General features: G+C 44.6%; 2 protein-coding genes across 3 annotated transcripts in view; both read right to left on the bottom strand.

The window, feature by feature from the left end:
- Positions 1-658: 658 nt before the first annotated feature.
- Positions 659-11159, bottom strand: mdc1 (mediator of DNA damage checkpoint 1). Its single transcript, XM_035162784.2, has 12 exons — positions 11103-11159; positions 10362-10532; positions 9682-10266; positions 9523-9601; positions 8140-9404; positions 7743-7805; positions 4267-7634; positions 3610-3750; positions 2851-3033; positions 2600-2725; positions 1942-2052; positions 659-1840 (listed from the first exon to the last, which is right to left on the bottom strand). Exons 2-12 carry the CDS (start codon positions 10495-10497, stop codon positions 1646-1648), a joined length of 6252 nt encoding a protein of 2083 aa, XP_035018675.2. The 5' UTR covers positions 10498-10532; positions 11103-11159; the 3' UTR covers positions 659-1645.
- A 1374-nt stretch (positions 11160-12533) lies between these two features.
- The window catches only part of tubb5 (tubulin, beta 5), a 4573-nt gene continuing 587 nt past the window's right edge, over positions 12534-16519 (bottom strand). The window contains exons 2-6 of one of the 2 annotated variants that reach the window (XM_035162697.1): positions 16248-16306; positions 14382-14490; positions 14020-14130; positions 13672-13916; positions 12534-13551 (exon numbers count right to left, since the gene is read on the bottom strand). In XM_035162697.1, coding sequence (XP_035018588.1) covers positions 12739-13551; positions 13672-13916; positions 14020-14080 — 1119 coding nt within the window. In that variant the 5' untranslated portion in view covers positions 14081-14130; positions 14382-14490; positions 16248-16306 and the 3' untranslated portion in view covers positions 12534-12738. The remainder of the gene's footprint in view (positions 13552-13671; positions 13917-14019; positions 14131-14381; positions 14491-16247; positions 16307-16519) is intronic. The other variant, XM_035162696.1, reaches the window with a different exon arrangement.

The following is a 16519-nucleotide window of genomic DNA, read 5'->3' as shown; positions in this document are numbered from 1 at the left end:
ATCACTTTCCACGTTTTTTACCCCAAGAAATAAAAGCATTTTCTTGGTCGTCTGGTTTGTGGAAATTGATTGACTTTATTTTGATTTAGCAAGAAATACAAAATAAAGAGAATGATCTTAAATGGATAGTTCACACAAAAATCCACTCATGATCTACTCACCACTATGCCGATGGAGTGGTGGGTAAAGTTTCTGATTCCACAAAACACTTTGGGAGTTTCATGGGTAAACAGCACTGCAGCCAAATCAAATACAATTAAAGTAACTGGTTACTCCTTCTTCAAATGTATAGAAACAGAAAGAATACATAACATGCCTCCATACTGCTCCTGTGGTGTCATCCAAGTGTCAATTTTATGATTGATCATAAAATAACATGGAAACAACATATGGATTATATTAAAGGCACATTCTGTACGAATCTATATGCTAAATTCTAAGGCATTGCATGGAATATACTGCTTTCTTATACCTCCCTTTTTGCAATTGTGGGATTAACCTTGAAATTCAGCAACAAAAGCCCATTTGGTCAAAAGACTAGAGAAAACTAATATAAATTTATCTTCTGTTTTGGTTTCTATTCTTACAGTCAAATAAGCCCAGCTAAACAATTGAGGTCACATTGTTTGTACAGATGCAAAAGGAGATAAACATGTGCTTAAAGGCAATAGGAAATGTTTAATGTTTTCATTGACAGTACAGACTGATGTCATGATTTGAGCAAAAGCTCTAAAAACTAGAGCTAATGGGTCTGTTTCTAAAACACCAATGACATTTACCATACAATTACAACATACCTTCAAAGCTGCATGCTAAAAAAGTAAAGAGACAGTAGGTGAATGCATGGCAAGGACAAACATCATAAGATATTGATGTAGAGGCAGCATCAGCATTCGGGTGCATACATCTCCGCTCATCTGTGGAGGTAATAGGATTGGACGAGGCCTTAATGGAGTAGGTGGTGGTGGTTAATGGAGGCATAGGAACAACAAATACACTGTTAGGTTCATGACTACCTCGGTATGAAAGGCACTATATGCACTTCTTCTTATCAACAAAGGAAACAAGATTTTTTTTCCCCACATCATCTGACCGCCGTAGCTGATGGATTTCTAAAGACATCCCATCGGTTCCAACGCTCCACCATCCCAACATGATTTATACAACTCCCTGCATCACGGTTGGTCACCTGCCAAAAATGCTGATTAAGTTTAAGTACTCAGCACACTGAGTAGCAGCAATTTAGCAGTGTTAATTCGTGCTCTATTTGTTGATGTATAAAAGGAGGGATGGAACACACAGGAGGAAGAGGGGAGCTGCGAGGACCCTAATTTAACACCCCGCAAAGCTTCTCACATCACTCTCTTATGTACAGTTGTTGTACCTATAAAATTAGTTTTTTAACATAAATGGCAAAATGACACGCAGGCTTCCAGTGCTGACAATATATGTACAAAATGTCTTTACATGAATGTACAATCAACTTTTGACAAATAAATTCTTCAAGTTTAATAGAGACAAACAGCCGAGTCACTAGTGCTTCTATAGGTCTCTGGTTTGAAAGGGTGTCTAGAGATCATAAGATCAAAAACACTTATGCAGATTTACCGCACATACACTGTGAAGGTGAATGACTGTATCGATGCTATGTCTTGTTCCTGCCCCTTCTTCTGCCTCCTGCATTAGTGACAGGAGCAGAGAGTGCGTGTGTTTGAAAGTCGACTTTCTGCTGAAGGATTCCTGAGAGAATGAACTCGGCAGTGACGACTGGGAGTGATGAAGAGACGGCCGGGCGGCACAGCGACCAGTCCTCCTCGCAGGAAATCACGACAGTTTGAGGCTGAGATGACAGAAAATAAAACTTGTTATTTACGATTTAAGGTGAATTCTGAAACGTGAAGACAGATTGCAACTATGAATTGTTTAGTGTCTGACTGGTACCTTGTGAGAAGAGGGCATCTTGGTTAGAAATGTTGCTCCACTGCAGGAGATTATGTCTTTCATTTGAGCTGGCTCCGGCTTCACTGATTTCGTAACATGGATCTCATATCCCTAAGAGAATAGGAGGGAAGTAAACAACATCTCAACAAATTAGATTTTTCTGTTTTTAATTTAATCTGTGCAAGAATGCTTCAGGAAATCAATACAAGACCCTTGGCAGTGGATTTTTGTATCACACATGTATAGTGTTTCCTCATTCTAGATTTATCAGCATAATATGTGGTATCAATCCCTTCGCAGTTTTGATGACAGTGCAGCGTAAAAAGAACATGTGGCAGAAATTGAAACGCCTATAAAACCACAACTTTGAAAGTAAATGACAAATTACGTCCTATAAGCCTCAAGATAATGGTAAACGACCAACACTGTCCCCTTGTAATGATGTGAGCACATTCAACAACATACACACTGAGCTAAAAGACGATTAGATGTGTTATAGGACATGATTCTTATAATAACACTTCTGGATTCCCACCGAGACTCACTATTGCTCAGAGTGGATATTACCCACCATCTGCCAAGGGAAGCCCCATGCTGACACACGGTCAGCCTCTCACTATCGAGCTCAGAAATAAATAGGATGAATGACTTGGAGTACCTGTAATAGAAGATGACTGCTGGCAATCGTCAGAGACGTCTGCAGGCAGAAACCGAACTTCTTCTCCTGCTCCGGATCCTTCACAACAAAAGCATGAGGTGACAGGAAGCTCCCAGCTTTACCGCTCTGAAACACCAGGACAGGAGAGCATGTGAGTATGTCTCTGTATTAGTGTGAGCAGTATATGTACATATTGTATTATAGAGGGGAGAAAAATAACAAGTCTGGGATAAACTGTTGATACAAGTAACCTTTTCCAACCAGCATGTGGTGACAATTGGGATTCCTTTGGCCACTGCACACAGGAACTTGATAGTCCTGCGCACTTGATCAGTCACTAGGCAGTTCATGTCTGCCACACCTTTAGCCATGCTGCCTCCCAGGCGAGCCAGCCCTCTCTCCCAGGCTTCATCCGCCACGCCTGTGAACAGCACCTGAGGGAATGACAGACGTGTGTCTCAGGTCAAAGCTTCAATTACCGCACAAACCAAAAAGCACTGTTAACCTCTGCAGATGTGGATTAAACTGTTAAACATCCTTGGTGTGAGTGTGATACTTTGGGGAATATACCTATTCATTTTCATGCCAAGTCAATTTGGTCAATTCCATATGAAGCCAGAGCCATGAGGCACTTAGCCTAGCCTAGCATAAACACTGGAAACAAGGGGAAACAGGTAGCCTGGCTCTGTCCAAAGGTCAGAAATATACCTAACATCCCCTCTGAGGATCGACAAACTTAAAGGTCAAATTGTGCTTTTTACGACGAGTTATGTCCTACATGAGTCATAACTGTAGGTGTGATTTTTTAACTGTCCCCCCTGGCTCCAATATCGATGCTAATTTAGGCTAATCCCAACCTGGCTCTAGCTCTGTACTTAAGATAGGAGAGTGGCGTCAATTTTCAAAAAAGTATTCCCCAATTATCATCAAATATCCCGCTTGTGCATAACTTGATTGATAAAAATGCCCACAGGTTTATAAAAGACACAAACACAGATAAACAAACTGACTTTGTAGGCCTGACTCGCAGCTTGTAGTCGACCTCTAGCTGCAGGGGAAGACGAGGAGGAGGAGCGAGGAGTCTTTGCCACAGGAGAGGAATTTGCAGGAGCCTGTCGCTTCTGGGATACTCTGCTGGTTGGAGTATGTGGCTTTTAAAAGAGAGAGGAAGGGGGAGTGAGGGGGAGTTAAGAGAGAAACAACAAAGTTATGCAAGGATGAAGACAAACAAGGGCAAAACTTAAAAACACACGAGGAGAATGGTGAGCCCAGGAAGAGTAAAGAAGGCAAAGGTCATAACATCAGAGTAAGAAGTGGCTGTGTGACCACTAAGCCTCTTAATTCTCTTAGTGTATTAATGGTGATGCACAGCAGGTCCTGCTACTCTTGTTGCAAAGAGAGTGGGGAGAGACTTAAGACAGTCCCTGATGTTGACTGCAGTTTATTTTGATGGCTGGAAAGGATGAGTCAGAGAGAGAAATGCACCAGGGCCTTCGTACTAGATAAAAGCCTTATTTATCAGGGACAGAAGTTCCCGGACAGTAATTACACTTTGCTCCACTCTGTTCGCTCCGATTTATGTCTGAGCCTTAATGTGTTTTTATATCAAATAACAACTTGACCTTTTAATTTCAAATCCATGTTTAAAAGTGAAGTCATTAAGTCACCTCTGGAGTCTGCACTTTGGCCTCCTGTGTCGTGGAATTGGCCGATGTTCCACTCTCTTCCTGCTCCTCTTCCCTTTTTTTCTGGGCCGCTGATGGCCGACTTCTGCCCCTCTTCTCGACATTCTCCTTCTCTTTTTTCAACTCCACTTCAACAGGAGATTCATTTGCGTCCTTCTTGACTTGAGCATTAGATGCTCTACCTCTCCTCTTAGCTTGGACAGGATTTTCATCTTTACTTTCATCTTCTCCTCCTTCCTGTGTTGTCTCTACTGCTTGGACTTTCACTACAGAAATGTTGGTCCTACTGTGAGAATCCTCCTCTATATTTGGCTCCAGCTGTCTCTTCCTCTCTTGTCTTTTGTCTTTAGCCTCATCTCCATTACTGGCTGCAGAAGCTGCAGATTTTTGGGCTCTGCCCCAGACATTCCTCTTAGAAAGACGTGATTCCTCACTGCCGTGACCTTCGTCCTGATTGGACTGCTTCTCCTCGTCTGCAGCAGTTGATTCAGAGATGTTTGTCGTGGCTCTGCGCTGTCCCCTTGTGGTACGAGCCTGCTGTGAATCTGCCTTCTCTGCATCATCTTCCTGAGGAGCCGCACTAGAGGATGGCTCCGTTTTCCTGCCCTTCCTACCTCTGGTTGCAGGTTTGGTAGCAGAATTCTGATCACTCTGACTATTGATAGGAGGGATAGAGTCTGGCTCAGCCTCTGTTATCCTTGGTCTTCCCCGCTGTCTGCCTCCTCTTCCTCTGCTTTGTGAGCTCACACTGTAGCTTGAAATATCAGAGTTGAGAGAATCATTGTCCTGCTCTGTTGTCTCTGCAGCCACCGTCCTCCTCCTGTTGCTGCTTCTGACGACAGCCGCCTTAGGTGGCTCACTGGTCCTTTTTGCTCCTCTGTCTCGACCTCTCCCGCGGCCCTGCTGGGTGTTGACGCTTGACGCAGATCTCTCGGAGCTGATCGAGCTGATCGAGTTGGAGCGAGATCTGGTTCTCCTCGCTGGGACATCATCTTCGGCCAATTCAGCTGAGTCTTGCTCTGTTGAACATGCGGCAACGGTAGTTTTTTTCGATGCTCTTCGACCTCCCATTGACACTTTGGATTTGTTTTCTTGTTCTTTTATTGGCTTTTCTTTGGTCTCTTTTTCTTTCTCCAGTCTTTCTCTTTCTTCCCTCTGCAGTCTTGCTTGGTGTTCTTCTTCCCTCCTCTCCCTCTCAAGTCTCTCTTTTAATTCCCTCTTTTCTCGTTCCAATCTCTCTTTCTCTTCCTGCTCCTTTGTTTCCCTTTCCAATTTCTCCCTCTCTTCACGTTCTGCCTTTTCACGCTCCAATCTCTCTTTTTCGTCATTGTCTCTTATTTTCTTCTCCAATTGTTCTTTTTCTTTTTGTATTCGATCAGCTGTTTCTCTTTCTTCTCGTCTCTGTTTTTCTTTCTCCACTCTTTCCTTTTCTTCTTGTTCCTTTCTCTCTTTCTCTGCTGTTTCCTCAAGTCGTATCCTCTCCATGTTTTCAGCATGCAATCTTTCTTGTTCTTCCTTATTTTCTTGTTCTTCCATTCTACGCCTCTCTATTTCCTCAATCTCCCTCTTTTCTCTCTCTTTATCTCTTAGGTCTGCAACACCTCTCTCCTCTCCCAATGCTTTTTGTTTTTTCTTTATTCGGTTGCCATTTTCCGCAGGTTTATTTCTTTCAAATTCAGACTTTCCTCCATCTTCTTCATTGCCTTTCTGCTGCCTTGTAAATGTTCTCCCCCTTGTTCTCCTAGCCTGCTCTAACTCCCCCTCTTCCTCACTTACATCCCCAACAGGCCCAGATTTCCCCCTCCTTCCTCTGGTAGTTGGCAAAGCTTTACTCTTCCCTCTCGTCTTTCTCTTTGGAGATTCTGAACACTCTGCCTGCTCTTCCTCCTCTCTTATTTTTGCCCTTGTCCCTCGTTTGTCTCTAACACTGATTCCACTGGTTCCAGCTTCAGATTGTGTCACTTGACTTTCAACAGCAGGGACCTCAGAACTCGAGAGCGGTTGCGTCTCCTCCTCTTTAAGTTGCAGAGCCTTTGCCTTTCTTTTTCGTGGACCTGGAATCGAGTCTTCATCATTACTTTCCTTGTCTTCACCTGTTTCCATTGGCTGAGTTCCAACAGTGAGAGGCTGTGTCTCCTCTTCTTCAAGTCGCAGTTGCTTTGCTTTGCTTTTTCGTGGGACAGGAATTGAGTCGTCTTCGTCACTTTGCTCGCCCTCACATGCACCCATGGGCTGAGTTTCAGCAGCAAAGGCTTCAGAGCCAGAGAGGGATTGCGTCTCCTCAAGTTGAAGTGGTTTTGCTCGTCTTCTTTTAAAAACTGTTATCGAGTCTTTTTCATCACTTTCCCCACCTTCACCTGCATCTACTGGCTGACTTTCAACTGCAGAGGCCTCAGAGTTTGTGAGCGTTTGTGTCAGCTCTTCTTCAGACAGTTGCTTTGCTCTTCTTTTTCGTGGGCCTGGCATCAAGTCCTCATCATCACTTGTAGCCATGGGCTGAGTTTCTGCACAACCAATGTGCATGGGCTGGGTTTCAGCAACTGATAAATCTGAACCAGTGAGAGGCTGTGTCTGCTCCTCTTCTTCATCATCACTTTCTCCATTGCTACATGCATTCATGGGCTGAGTTTGAGCTATTGATAAAACCTCACCAGACATTCTTTGCTGAGGTTGAAGTGTCCCCCCACGTTCCTCGCACTCTTCTGCCACACTCTCCTCTTCCTCGAAGGCAGATATTGGTTGGGTTTCAGCCATGGCAGGAGTACATGAAGTAGTAAAGCCAAAAGGCTGAGTCTCGGCAGTAGCAGTAATATTTTTTCTCTCATCTTCATCCGTCTCACTCTCTGAATCACTCTCTGGCTTTGTGATATATGCCTGTGTTTCTTCCAGAACCAATTCTGTCCGCCCTTCTTTTTCAGGATATCTGGCAGGCTCCTCGTCCTCTTCATAGTCCTGTGTAGCCTCCAGATTTGCATCATTGTCTGCAGAGGCTCTGTCTGCAGTTGAAGTAGTAGCATATGCGTGGGTATCTTCCATATTCACACCTCTTTCCACAAATGCCTGGGTGTTCTCCATGGCTAGAGCTTGGGCCTGACACTGCCGGTGGCGGCTGTCAGACAATCCCAGTTGAAAAGACCTTTCTCTGCTGGACGGTTGATCAGTTTCATCACCAGAAGTTTCAGGGCAAAAAGCTTGGGTGGGTTCCATGGAATGGTCCTCTGGAGGGTTGCTTTGGAGATCTCGGGTCTGAAGAATGAAGGACTGCGTCTCAGCAACAACAAAGTCCTCGTCCTCCTGGCTGTCTGAGCAGGATGACAATGCTACAGGTCTTACAGCAGCAGCTACAGCACCTGGTAAACGGGGAAGAGAGAAAAGATACTTGTGGAACTTTCTGGTATACAGTCTCATAGAACAAAGATACGTGCTTTCTGAATGTATTAATAAAATGATTTACTCACCCCTAAATGGAACTGAAGAGGGACTCACGAAAGCCTGAGTATCCATATGTTCCACCTCTCCTTCTGGGACCATCCCAAAGTCAAAATAACAAAATTAAGAAAAATTAAACATGCTTAAATGCTAATGTTAAAAATAAATGTACTAAATAATTTATACAATGGATCAAGAAGGTCATACTATGTCTTCAAATTGAAAACTGTGGCTTCCCTTCAGTGATGTGAAGAATCTCTCCTCTTCAGTTATTCATACACAAGAATTTTGACCTCTTTGTACTAACAATATACATATTTTCTGTTGTTAATTGAGAAATTAATTAATCAGTAATGAAAATAATCATTAGTTGCAGCCTACATTCACTCCATTAAGTTCTAATTTGAAAATGTGTTGATTAATTACCTGTCAGTTGTACAGGAGTAGAGCAGTTCTGCAGAGGAGGAACCATCAGCCCAGGTGTGTTTTCTCTGCATAAGTTAGGGATCTGGTCATCACCTGCTTCGTCAATGTCTGCCTCCTTATCCTCCACATCTGTATCACTGTCCAATCCGAGGTCAGTTGGTTTGGATCCGCTCTGGCCTGACCCCTCCACATCTGTGTCCGCATCCGAATGTGACTCAAGAGCTGCTGGCTTGGTACCAGGAGAGGCCGACAAGGTTGTGACAGCTACAGACATAACCTGAGGAGAATCGTCTTCCACGTCTGTGTCACTGTCAGACAGAATAGCAACCCCTCGGTCTGCAGCGGTGCATGAGTCTGTGGCTAGAGCAAACACCACGGGGGGTTCACTGAGGGTAGGGGCAGGGATCTGTTCATCATCTGTGTCACTTTCGGAATGTAGGCCATGAGGAGCAGCGGCGGCAGATTCAGGCCCAGCTGGCTTTGTTTCCAATTTAATGGAAATTTCATCTATTTTAGAGCTCAATTTATTTGTTCCACATTCCTTTTCGTCTTCATCTTCAACATCTGTGTCACTGTCGAGATGGAAATCTTTCGGCTGCATCAAAGGAGCAGAGTCAGCTGTGGATGCACTCTGAACTGACATGGGCTTTGTTTTTGTGGCAGCGTCTGACACAGCAGCATCGTCATCCACATCAGTGTCACTGTCCATAGTAATTCCCTCAGGCTGAATAGCTGAATTAACATGAGAAATTTTGGTACTCTCATCAGAGGAAGTCACAGTTTTAAGATCTTTGTCCAAGGCATCTTCATCCTCATCGACATCTGTATCACTGTCCATCTGAAAGTGGGCAGTGTTTGGTGGCTGACTGACTTGGTTTATGTTCAAGGTCACAGGACCTGCAGATGACACCCCTTCCTCCTCTCCCTCCACATCAGTGTCACTGTCCATGTTAAGTACAAGGATCACATTTTTGGTGACTGTTAAGGTAGACACCGGCAATTCATCATCTCCCATAAAACTGACATTTCCTTCCTGTGTCACTGGTACATGTTTTCCACTTTCCTTAGACTTGGTTTCCTCTGGTGTGACTGTTTCTTTCTCTCTTCCTTCCTCTTCTTCACTGTCATCCACAATCGCAAGTGTCTTTTTTTCCTCCAGCCGCTGTCCAGCCACATCTACTTCTGTCTCTTCCTTGCTGAATCTGACATGTCTGTACGACCTATTTTTGGAGGAGGAGGATGGTGTGATGGGACTTTCATCCTCACTGTCAAACAGTGGAAAACAGAGGTGACAAGCATGGTTATTTGGAAATGAAAGAAAACTGTATGAAAGCATATATTCACAGAAACTAGTAAAGCTCCAAAACAGTGTTGCTAAGATACCTTTCAGGGACGATTTTGTTTGTGGGACTCAAGAATGTAGAACAAGCAGGACTAGATTTATGGGAGTCAGAATCAGACACTGTAAAGACAATAAAGATGAAATTGTAGCGCATCAGACACAAAACAGAGCGTAATCTTAAACACACAGAATATACATACCTAAAGCCTTACGCCCTCTGCCTCCTCCCTCTCTTTCTCCATCTGAGTCTGCGTCAGATTCTGGGACCAGGGTCCCCTGTGGCTGGGTTGGAGTTTGCTCTAAGAAGAGGCAACCGGCCCTGACGGGAGTCTTGGTTGATGTCACCCCCGCCTTTGTGTCTGTGTTTTCACATTTCTTGCTGTCTGTGCTTTTGTCGCCTCCCTCTTTTTCAGTGACATCCGGTGACCCGGCCTTTACCCCCATATCTCTGCTCACAGGAGTCCTCATGCCCCCTTGCGACGAGTTTGCGTCTACAGTGCAGCTGACATACTGACATGGGATGTCTGCCACCACCAAACTGTCACCATCACTGAGGGCGTAGCGTACGTTAGGCGTCAGCTTTAAGCGGCCTTTGCGGGTCCCATTCATGCTCCCAAGGTCCCACACCAAAGCCTCTACATCCTCTTCAGGGCGACGACCTCTTCTGCTGTAGACAGAGAGGCTGATGGTGGCATGCTGCTTAGATATTGAGGGCGCTGGCAAGTGCAGGGTGCAGGCGTTGAGGTCACGGCCCAGCACATTATTTCCCAAAAACAGGGGCAACTCTGGGTGAAGGAGAAAATCCATTGTGAGAGGAACATAGACCCATTGATTATATCAGCAAACAAACTTGTGATGAAAGCAGCAGTAAGCCTCTCACCTGTCTCAGGGACGAGCTCATTCTTTAAGATGCACAGTTTAGCCAATGGTTGACCCCTCTTATTTTCATCCTCCTCTTCATTTTCTGCCTCATCTGACTCCAGGAATGAGTCAGAGATCACCTGTGTAGCCTCCATTCTTCACACGGGGTTAGACAGGATCACTGCTTAGACTATGCAATACACAGACAAGTATTTGTAATGTTGACGTGTAAACCCAACAATGTTACCAGTTAACTAACTGATGATCTCTAGCATCGAGCCTGTGCTGTTTCACGACATTTCTCTGTTGTTTTCTTGCTAACATTAAGTTTTGTATAAACGCTGATACAACTTTTGTTTAACGTGTCAACATTTCTTACCGAATCACATCAGTTCACAGCTATCTGATTTCCGGTCAGGATAAAAACAAAATAACGGAAAATTCCTAATAACCGCTAGTTTTGGCTACTTCACACGTAAACGCCATCTTTAAACGACTCTTTGTATCATTTCATGTTAGTTGCCACTGAGACGAAATTGTTTTTCTTTCTATTTTCAAGAATATTGCTATCTTTATAAACAACCACAAAACTCCAGAGGAAGTTGACGAGACCAAAACAAGCAGCTTGACACTTCTTCACTCGGCTGCCGGGCAGAATTGTTTCCGATTAGCTCATGTGTTCATTTGCAACGTGAATGTATTTCATGCAATCATCTGCTGGAATCGTCTACTGAATAAAGCCGTGTTCTCTGCAGCCCACCTTCACACTGCTCGTCTGGATCCGAGGAGATACAACACTTATAAACACACATTGAGCATTAACTTCCTGGAAAACACTTTACAACGCCCACATGAGGCGTTTTAGCCGCTGGCGATTGGATAGTATAAACGTCACTCACACGGAAATCTGTTGCCATTGGACAGCTGGGCCTAGTCCTGCTTTGACTGTCTGTGATTGGATAAAGCTGCCTCAAGCGTGATTGGTTCACACTGTCGTTTTCCCGCCGTACCCACATATTCTTAAAGGGACCGTTAAGTAAAACTGGATTTAGTGAAACCACATAAATGCCACTGATCCACATTGAATCATTGTTTAAATCGATCCAATATGATTATGGATAGTTCAAAGAGGAGATAACAATGATGGGCTGTACAAACAAGATTATATTAATCATCACTGCAAGGAGTTTTTAAAGTTAACTGTCAGATACATTCAACAATAGTTACTATTCAGTGGTCTGAAGAGATTTATTTACATTTCTCCTCTGTCCAGACGCTTCATTTTCTTGCTGCTCCAGAGAAAACATGCTTTTCCTATTCGGGTAAAATGGGGAACTGCCCCGGGGGCCTCAGAACCACAGGGGGCCCTGGGTGCTCCAAGTCATCTGTTACTTTATTTATATGAAAATAAATAAAGCAAATTTAATTTATTGATTTAAAGTTGCATAATGTGGGCTTCAGAGGGATAGTTCACCCTAAAAGGAAAATTCCCTCATTGTCTACTCACCACTATGCCGACGAAGAGGTGGGTGAAGTGTTTGAGTCCAAAAAACACTTTTGGATATTGCATATTGCTACTTGTGAGTACTCACTGTCAGCCGTAACTAGGAGGATATTTAGGCTAAAAACATGATGTAAATGACGCCGCTTCAGGTCGAAATTGAATGTCGGGGCTTACAGACACTTGGATGACACCACAGGAGCAGTATGGAGGAGTTTTATGTTTTTTTCTGTTGTTTTTGCCAAAGTTTTGTCAAATGAAAAGGGTCCTTGTGTCCAGAGGCAGTTCAGGAGCATCGTTATTATGTTTTCTGTTTATATGTTGCCTATTACTACATAGTGGGTTTAATCAAATAAACACATGACAACCTTGGAATGTGTGTGAAGGGAATATGGGCCCAGCAGCTGAATTTTTCTCTGGGGCCTCATTGCACCTGTAAGCACTCCAGATGATCTACTGTCAGTTATTTAGTTACAACTTGCTCACACTGGGTCATGACTTGGCCATGTGGCCTTAACCATCATAGTAGAGCAGCGTAGAATAAACACCTCTACATATTACAGCTCATTAACTATTGCAGTAACTTTGTACTCATGTGTGACTCACTGCATTTCTGTAATATACAAACCGAACCTCATTCATTTTGATAGCTTGAAACACGTATGCACACATTAATGAAAGGAAAACAAGTTTTTGTTTTTACAACTTTATTAGCAGTGAATGACAAGGGATATCTAACATACGCTAAAGTTGTAGTAATTCTAGCACTGCTCTTAACACTATGTTGGTTCCTTCGTTACTGTTGTGGTTTTAGGGTTAACCCCTAACCCTAACCCTAACCCTTTTGATTATTTTTCGTTTTGGCATTGATGTCTTAACCATCAGATCTTCGTCTTCAGGCGTCCTCGTCAGCCTCCTCCTCGAATTCACCCTCCTCCTCAGCAGTGGCATCCTGGTACTGCTGGTACTCAGACACCAGATCATTCATGTTGCTCTCGGCTTCAGTGAACTCCATCTCATCCATACCTTCCCCTGTGTACCAGTGCAAGAAGGCCTTGCGACGGAACATGGCTGTGAACTGCTCGGAGATGCGCTTGAACAGCTCCTGGATGGCCGTGCTGTTGCCGATGAAAGTGACGGCCATCTTGAGGCCACGGGGTGGAATGTCACAGACAGCGGTCTTGACGTTGTTGGGGATCCATTCGACAAAGTAACTGCTGTTCTTGTTCTGCACGTTGAGCATCTGCTCGTCAACCTCCTTCATGGACATTCTGCCACGGAAAACAGCGGCGACGGTCAGATAGCGGCCGTGACGTGGGTCGCATGCGGCCATCATATTCTTGGCATCAAACACCTGCTGTGTGAGCTCGGGCACTGTGAGGGCACGATACTGCTGGCTGCCCCTGCTGGTTAAGGGGGCAAAACCAGGCATGAAGAAGTGCAGACGAGGGAAAGGCACCATGTTGACAGCCAGTTTGCGGAGATCGGCATTGAGCTGACCGGGGAAGCGAAGGCAGGTGGTGACCCCGCTCATGGTGGCAGACACCAGGTGGTTAAGGTCTCCGTAGGTGGGTGTGGTGAGTTTGAGAGTGCGGAAGCAGATGTCGTACAGAGCTTCATTGTCAATGCAGTAGGTTTCATCTGTGTTCTCTACAAGCTGGTGGACTGACAGGGTGGCATTGTAAGGCTCAACCACGGTGTCGGACACCTGAGGAAAGAAAACCCACATGATTTCTTCAGTCTCATGATCTTAGAAAAGAGACCCAAGGCAAGAGAAACTAAAATTAAAAACCAAAAAATCTCATGCTCTTTCACAAGGGGACGTTACCTTGGGGGAAGGCACCACACTGAAGGTGTTCATGATACGGTCAGGGTACTCCTCACGGATCTTGCTGATGAGCAGGGTTCCCATTCCAGATCCAGTTCCACCACCCAGAGAGTGGGTGAGCTGGAAGCCCTGCAGGCAGTCGCAGCTTTCTGACTCTTTGCGGACCACATCCAGGACTGAGTCCACCAACTCAGCTCCCTCTGTGTAGTGGCCCTTGGCCCAGTTGTTTCCAGCACCGCTCTGACCTGGAGGGGAAGCAGTGACATGTACGTGAGCCATTCTCTTTCCCAGTTCATATAAAAGGCTGTAGTCATTCAGTAACGTAGGAAGTGTCTTTATTCCACCTACCAAAAACAAAGTTGTCAGGTCTGAAGATCTGCCCAAAGGGCCCAGACCTCACGGAGTCCATGGTGCCAGGCTCCAAGTCCACCAGAATGGCCCGAGGAACATATTTACCTCCTTCATGAGAAAGAGGACGAGAGACAACAGGGAGAGAGAGGAAAAACAGAGGAGAGAAAGCCGACAGCTCAATAATGCAGGAAACCACAGTATCGAATGTTACATTTAATGTGTAAAAAACATTCTCACATGACAGGAGACATGAGCATAGTACATCTAATGTTGTACTTCAGCATGAAATGACCAAACTGAAGTTATGCACCAACAGTTCAGCATTTATGTATAAACCACTTGATGAGAAGACAGCTAACCTGTGGCCTCATTGTAGTAAACACTGATCCTGTCCAGCTGCAGGTCACTGTCTCCATGGTAAGTCCCTGTGGGGTCGATGCCGTGCTCATCGCTGATCACTTCCCAGAACTGCAAACAGACAATGGAAGGTATCACATGGCAGTTACTTGTAAAAAGAAGTATGCATCTATCCATTAGCAGCGCGGTTCATGGGACCGGGGACTTTAAACGAGAAAAACAGCAGTGAGTTTGCTTTTTTTTTTGGGGCCCTGATGAAAATGGCAGAATTTCATACATTGCAACTTAATATTTCCACTGCTGCTGTCTGACGACTTCGCAGAAAGCAGCTCTTTCAGACATCAAATGAAAAGGGGAGGGAGCACAAAGGGGCTTCAGATGACTCCACCAGCACAACTCAACTCTATTTTCAGTCAGTGGCGGTGCACTGAAGACACCGATTGTCTACAGATCTGTATTCAAGTCTTGTTTGCTTTTTAAAGGACCACACTCAGCCCTTTAAAAGTCTGTGTGTATTAAATCCCATAAGTATGTTTTACTGTTGAATACACAGGCAGCTATTTGTATGGCCATTTTTTTTGTTATATCTCAACGACATTTGTTTTGCTCATACAGCTTGTGATTTTCTGCTAGCAGCAGCAATAGGCGGATTTAGGGTAATCTGGATAAGCGGGCCGTATTGCAGCTCAGTACTTAAGAGATTGGGAGCTGAGTATCATGACATTCAAATAAGACCATGTACAACAAAAATGACCAAGTGACCTTAATATGATGGAGACCACAGAGCAGCGGGACTGAGAGCGGAGAAAATGGAACAGCTAAAAGACTGAGAAGACGACAAGGAGTTGACAGTGATGCGATGGATGAGCTTTCCGTAAAGAGTGAAAATAATCAAAGAGAAAGAATGGGGACAATAAGCAGGAAAGCAATGCCACACCCTGACCTAATTCACCACAATGCATTCTCTCAGCAGCTCTGTCAATCATATCCACTGGACAGCTGAATAAATGAGTCCTGAGGGAACAGAAACAAATGAGGATCCTCCCTGCCGGGCCACCAGTAACACCACAATGGACACACACAAATGATATTACATTTATTTTACAAAGGGAGACTCATGTACTGCATTAACTCTAATTCAACAGGCCAATGGAGCACAGAGAAATTGTTTGCTGAAGTTGGCATTTTGTAAAGCATCTGAAGAAAAACCCATAAAATATAGGCCCTATTATTCTTGTACTGAACTGAGACACTACCACCATTTGTACATTAAGTCAGTGGTGAACCCAATGACTTCACCCACTGTGCATCAGCTGTTTCCTCCATTCCTCCCCCCACCCTTCTTCTAATTTGGTTAGGAGATGGGCAGACATTGATTACAAAGACAGACCCTGCTTCACAGGACATCAAAATCCCTTGTCAGCGGGGCATCACCACCATAATGATGTATTCTGTAAAATATGGGCCATTGTTCCTGCTGCTCTACAAACTATATTTTAATACCAGGGTTAAGAGGGGTCCCACTTAAGCATATGCTGTCTGCAGCATATGATCAGCTGTGAAACAAAAGGAGATGATGAGACAGGGATAGTAATGGGCCATGAAGGCATATTGGAGCAGACAGCATTTGTTGCTGTAAGTCTGGGTGGGTGACGTATTGTACTTTTGAGGAAAGACTGTGAGGCCCTACATTGGGTAGAATGTACAGTTAAAGTATATTACTCCTCAATGGACACAATAAAAGGCAGTGATTGCATCTACTTAAAAGGACTGATGGTGTCTCTGAGTTAGTGAACTCTCCTTTTTAAAGGGGAGACCCTCTTTCTTATCCATGCCACACCCTTTCCACAGCTCCCCTGCTTTCTCACCAGTCTGCACCCACAGCCTGCAGAAATCACATCCGATCAATATTCTGCTGCCGATCCATCTGCCATTAAAGGGGAGAAAAAAAACACTGAATGACCAGACCTCATATCCCAGCTCTCACTCATTGTCTGGACTAGCAAGACAAAGAACCCAGAGGACTCCAGTGTCTGAAGGGCTCTGACAGGGGGAGTGTACCCACCCCCCCCCCACTCTCCCCTTCTTTTTCCCACAGACATTGTCTTGAGGAGGCGGGGGTCAGCTGGATCCACAGGGA

The sequence above is a fragment of the Hippoglossus stenolepis genome, chromosome 8, assembly GCF_022539355.2.
Source record: "Hippoglossus stenolepis isolate QCI-W04-F060 chromosome 8, HSTE1.2, whole genome shotgun sequence".
NCBI lineage: Eukaryota > Metazoa > Chordata > Actinopteri > Pleuronectiformes > Pleuronectidae > Hippoglossus > Hippoglossus stenolepis.
This window is presented reverse-complemented; position numbering and strand designations above follow the sequence as displayed.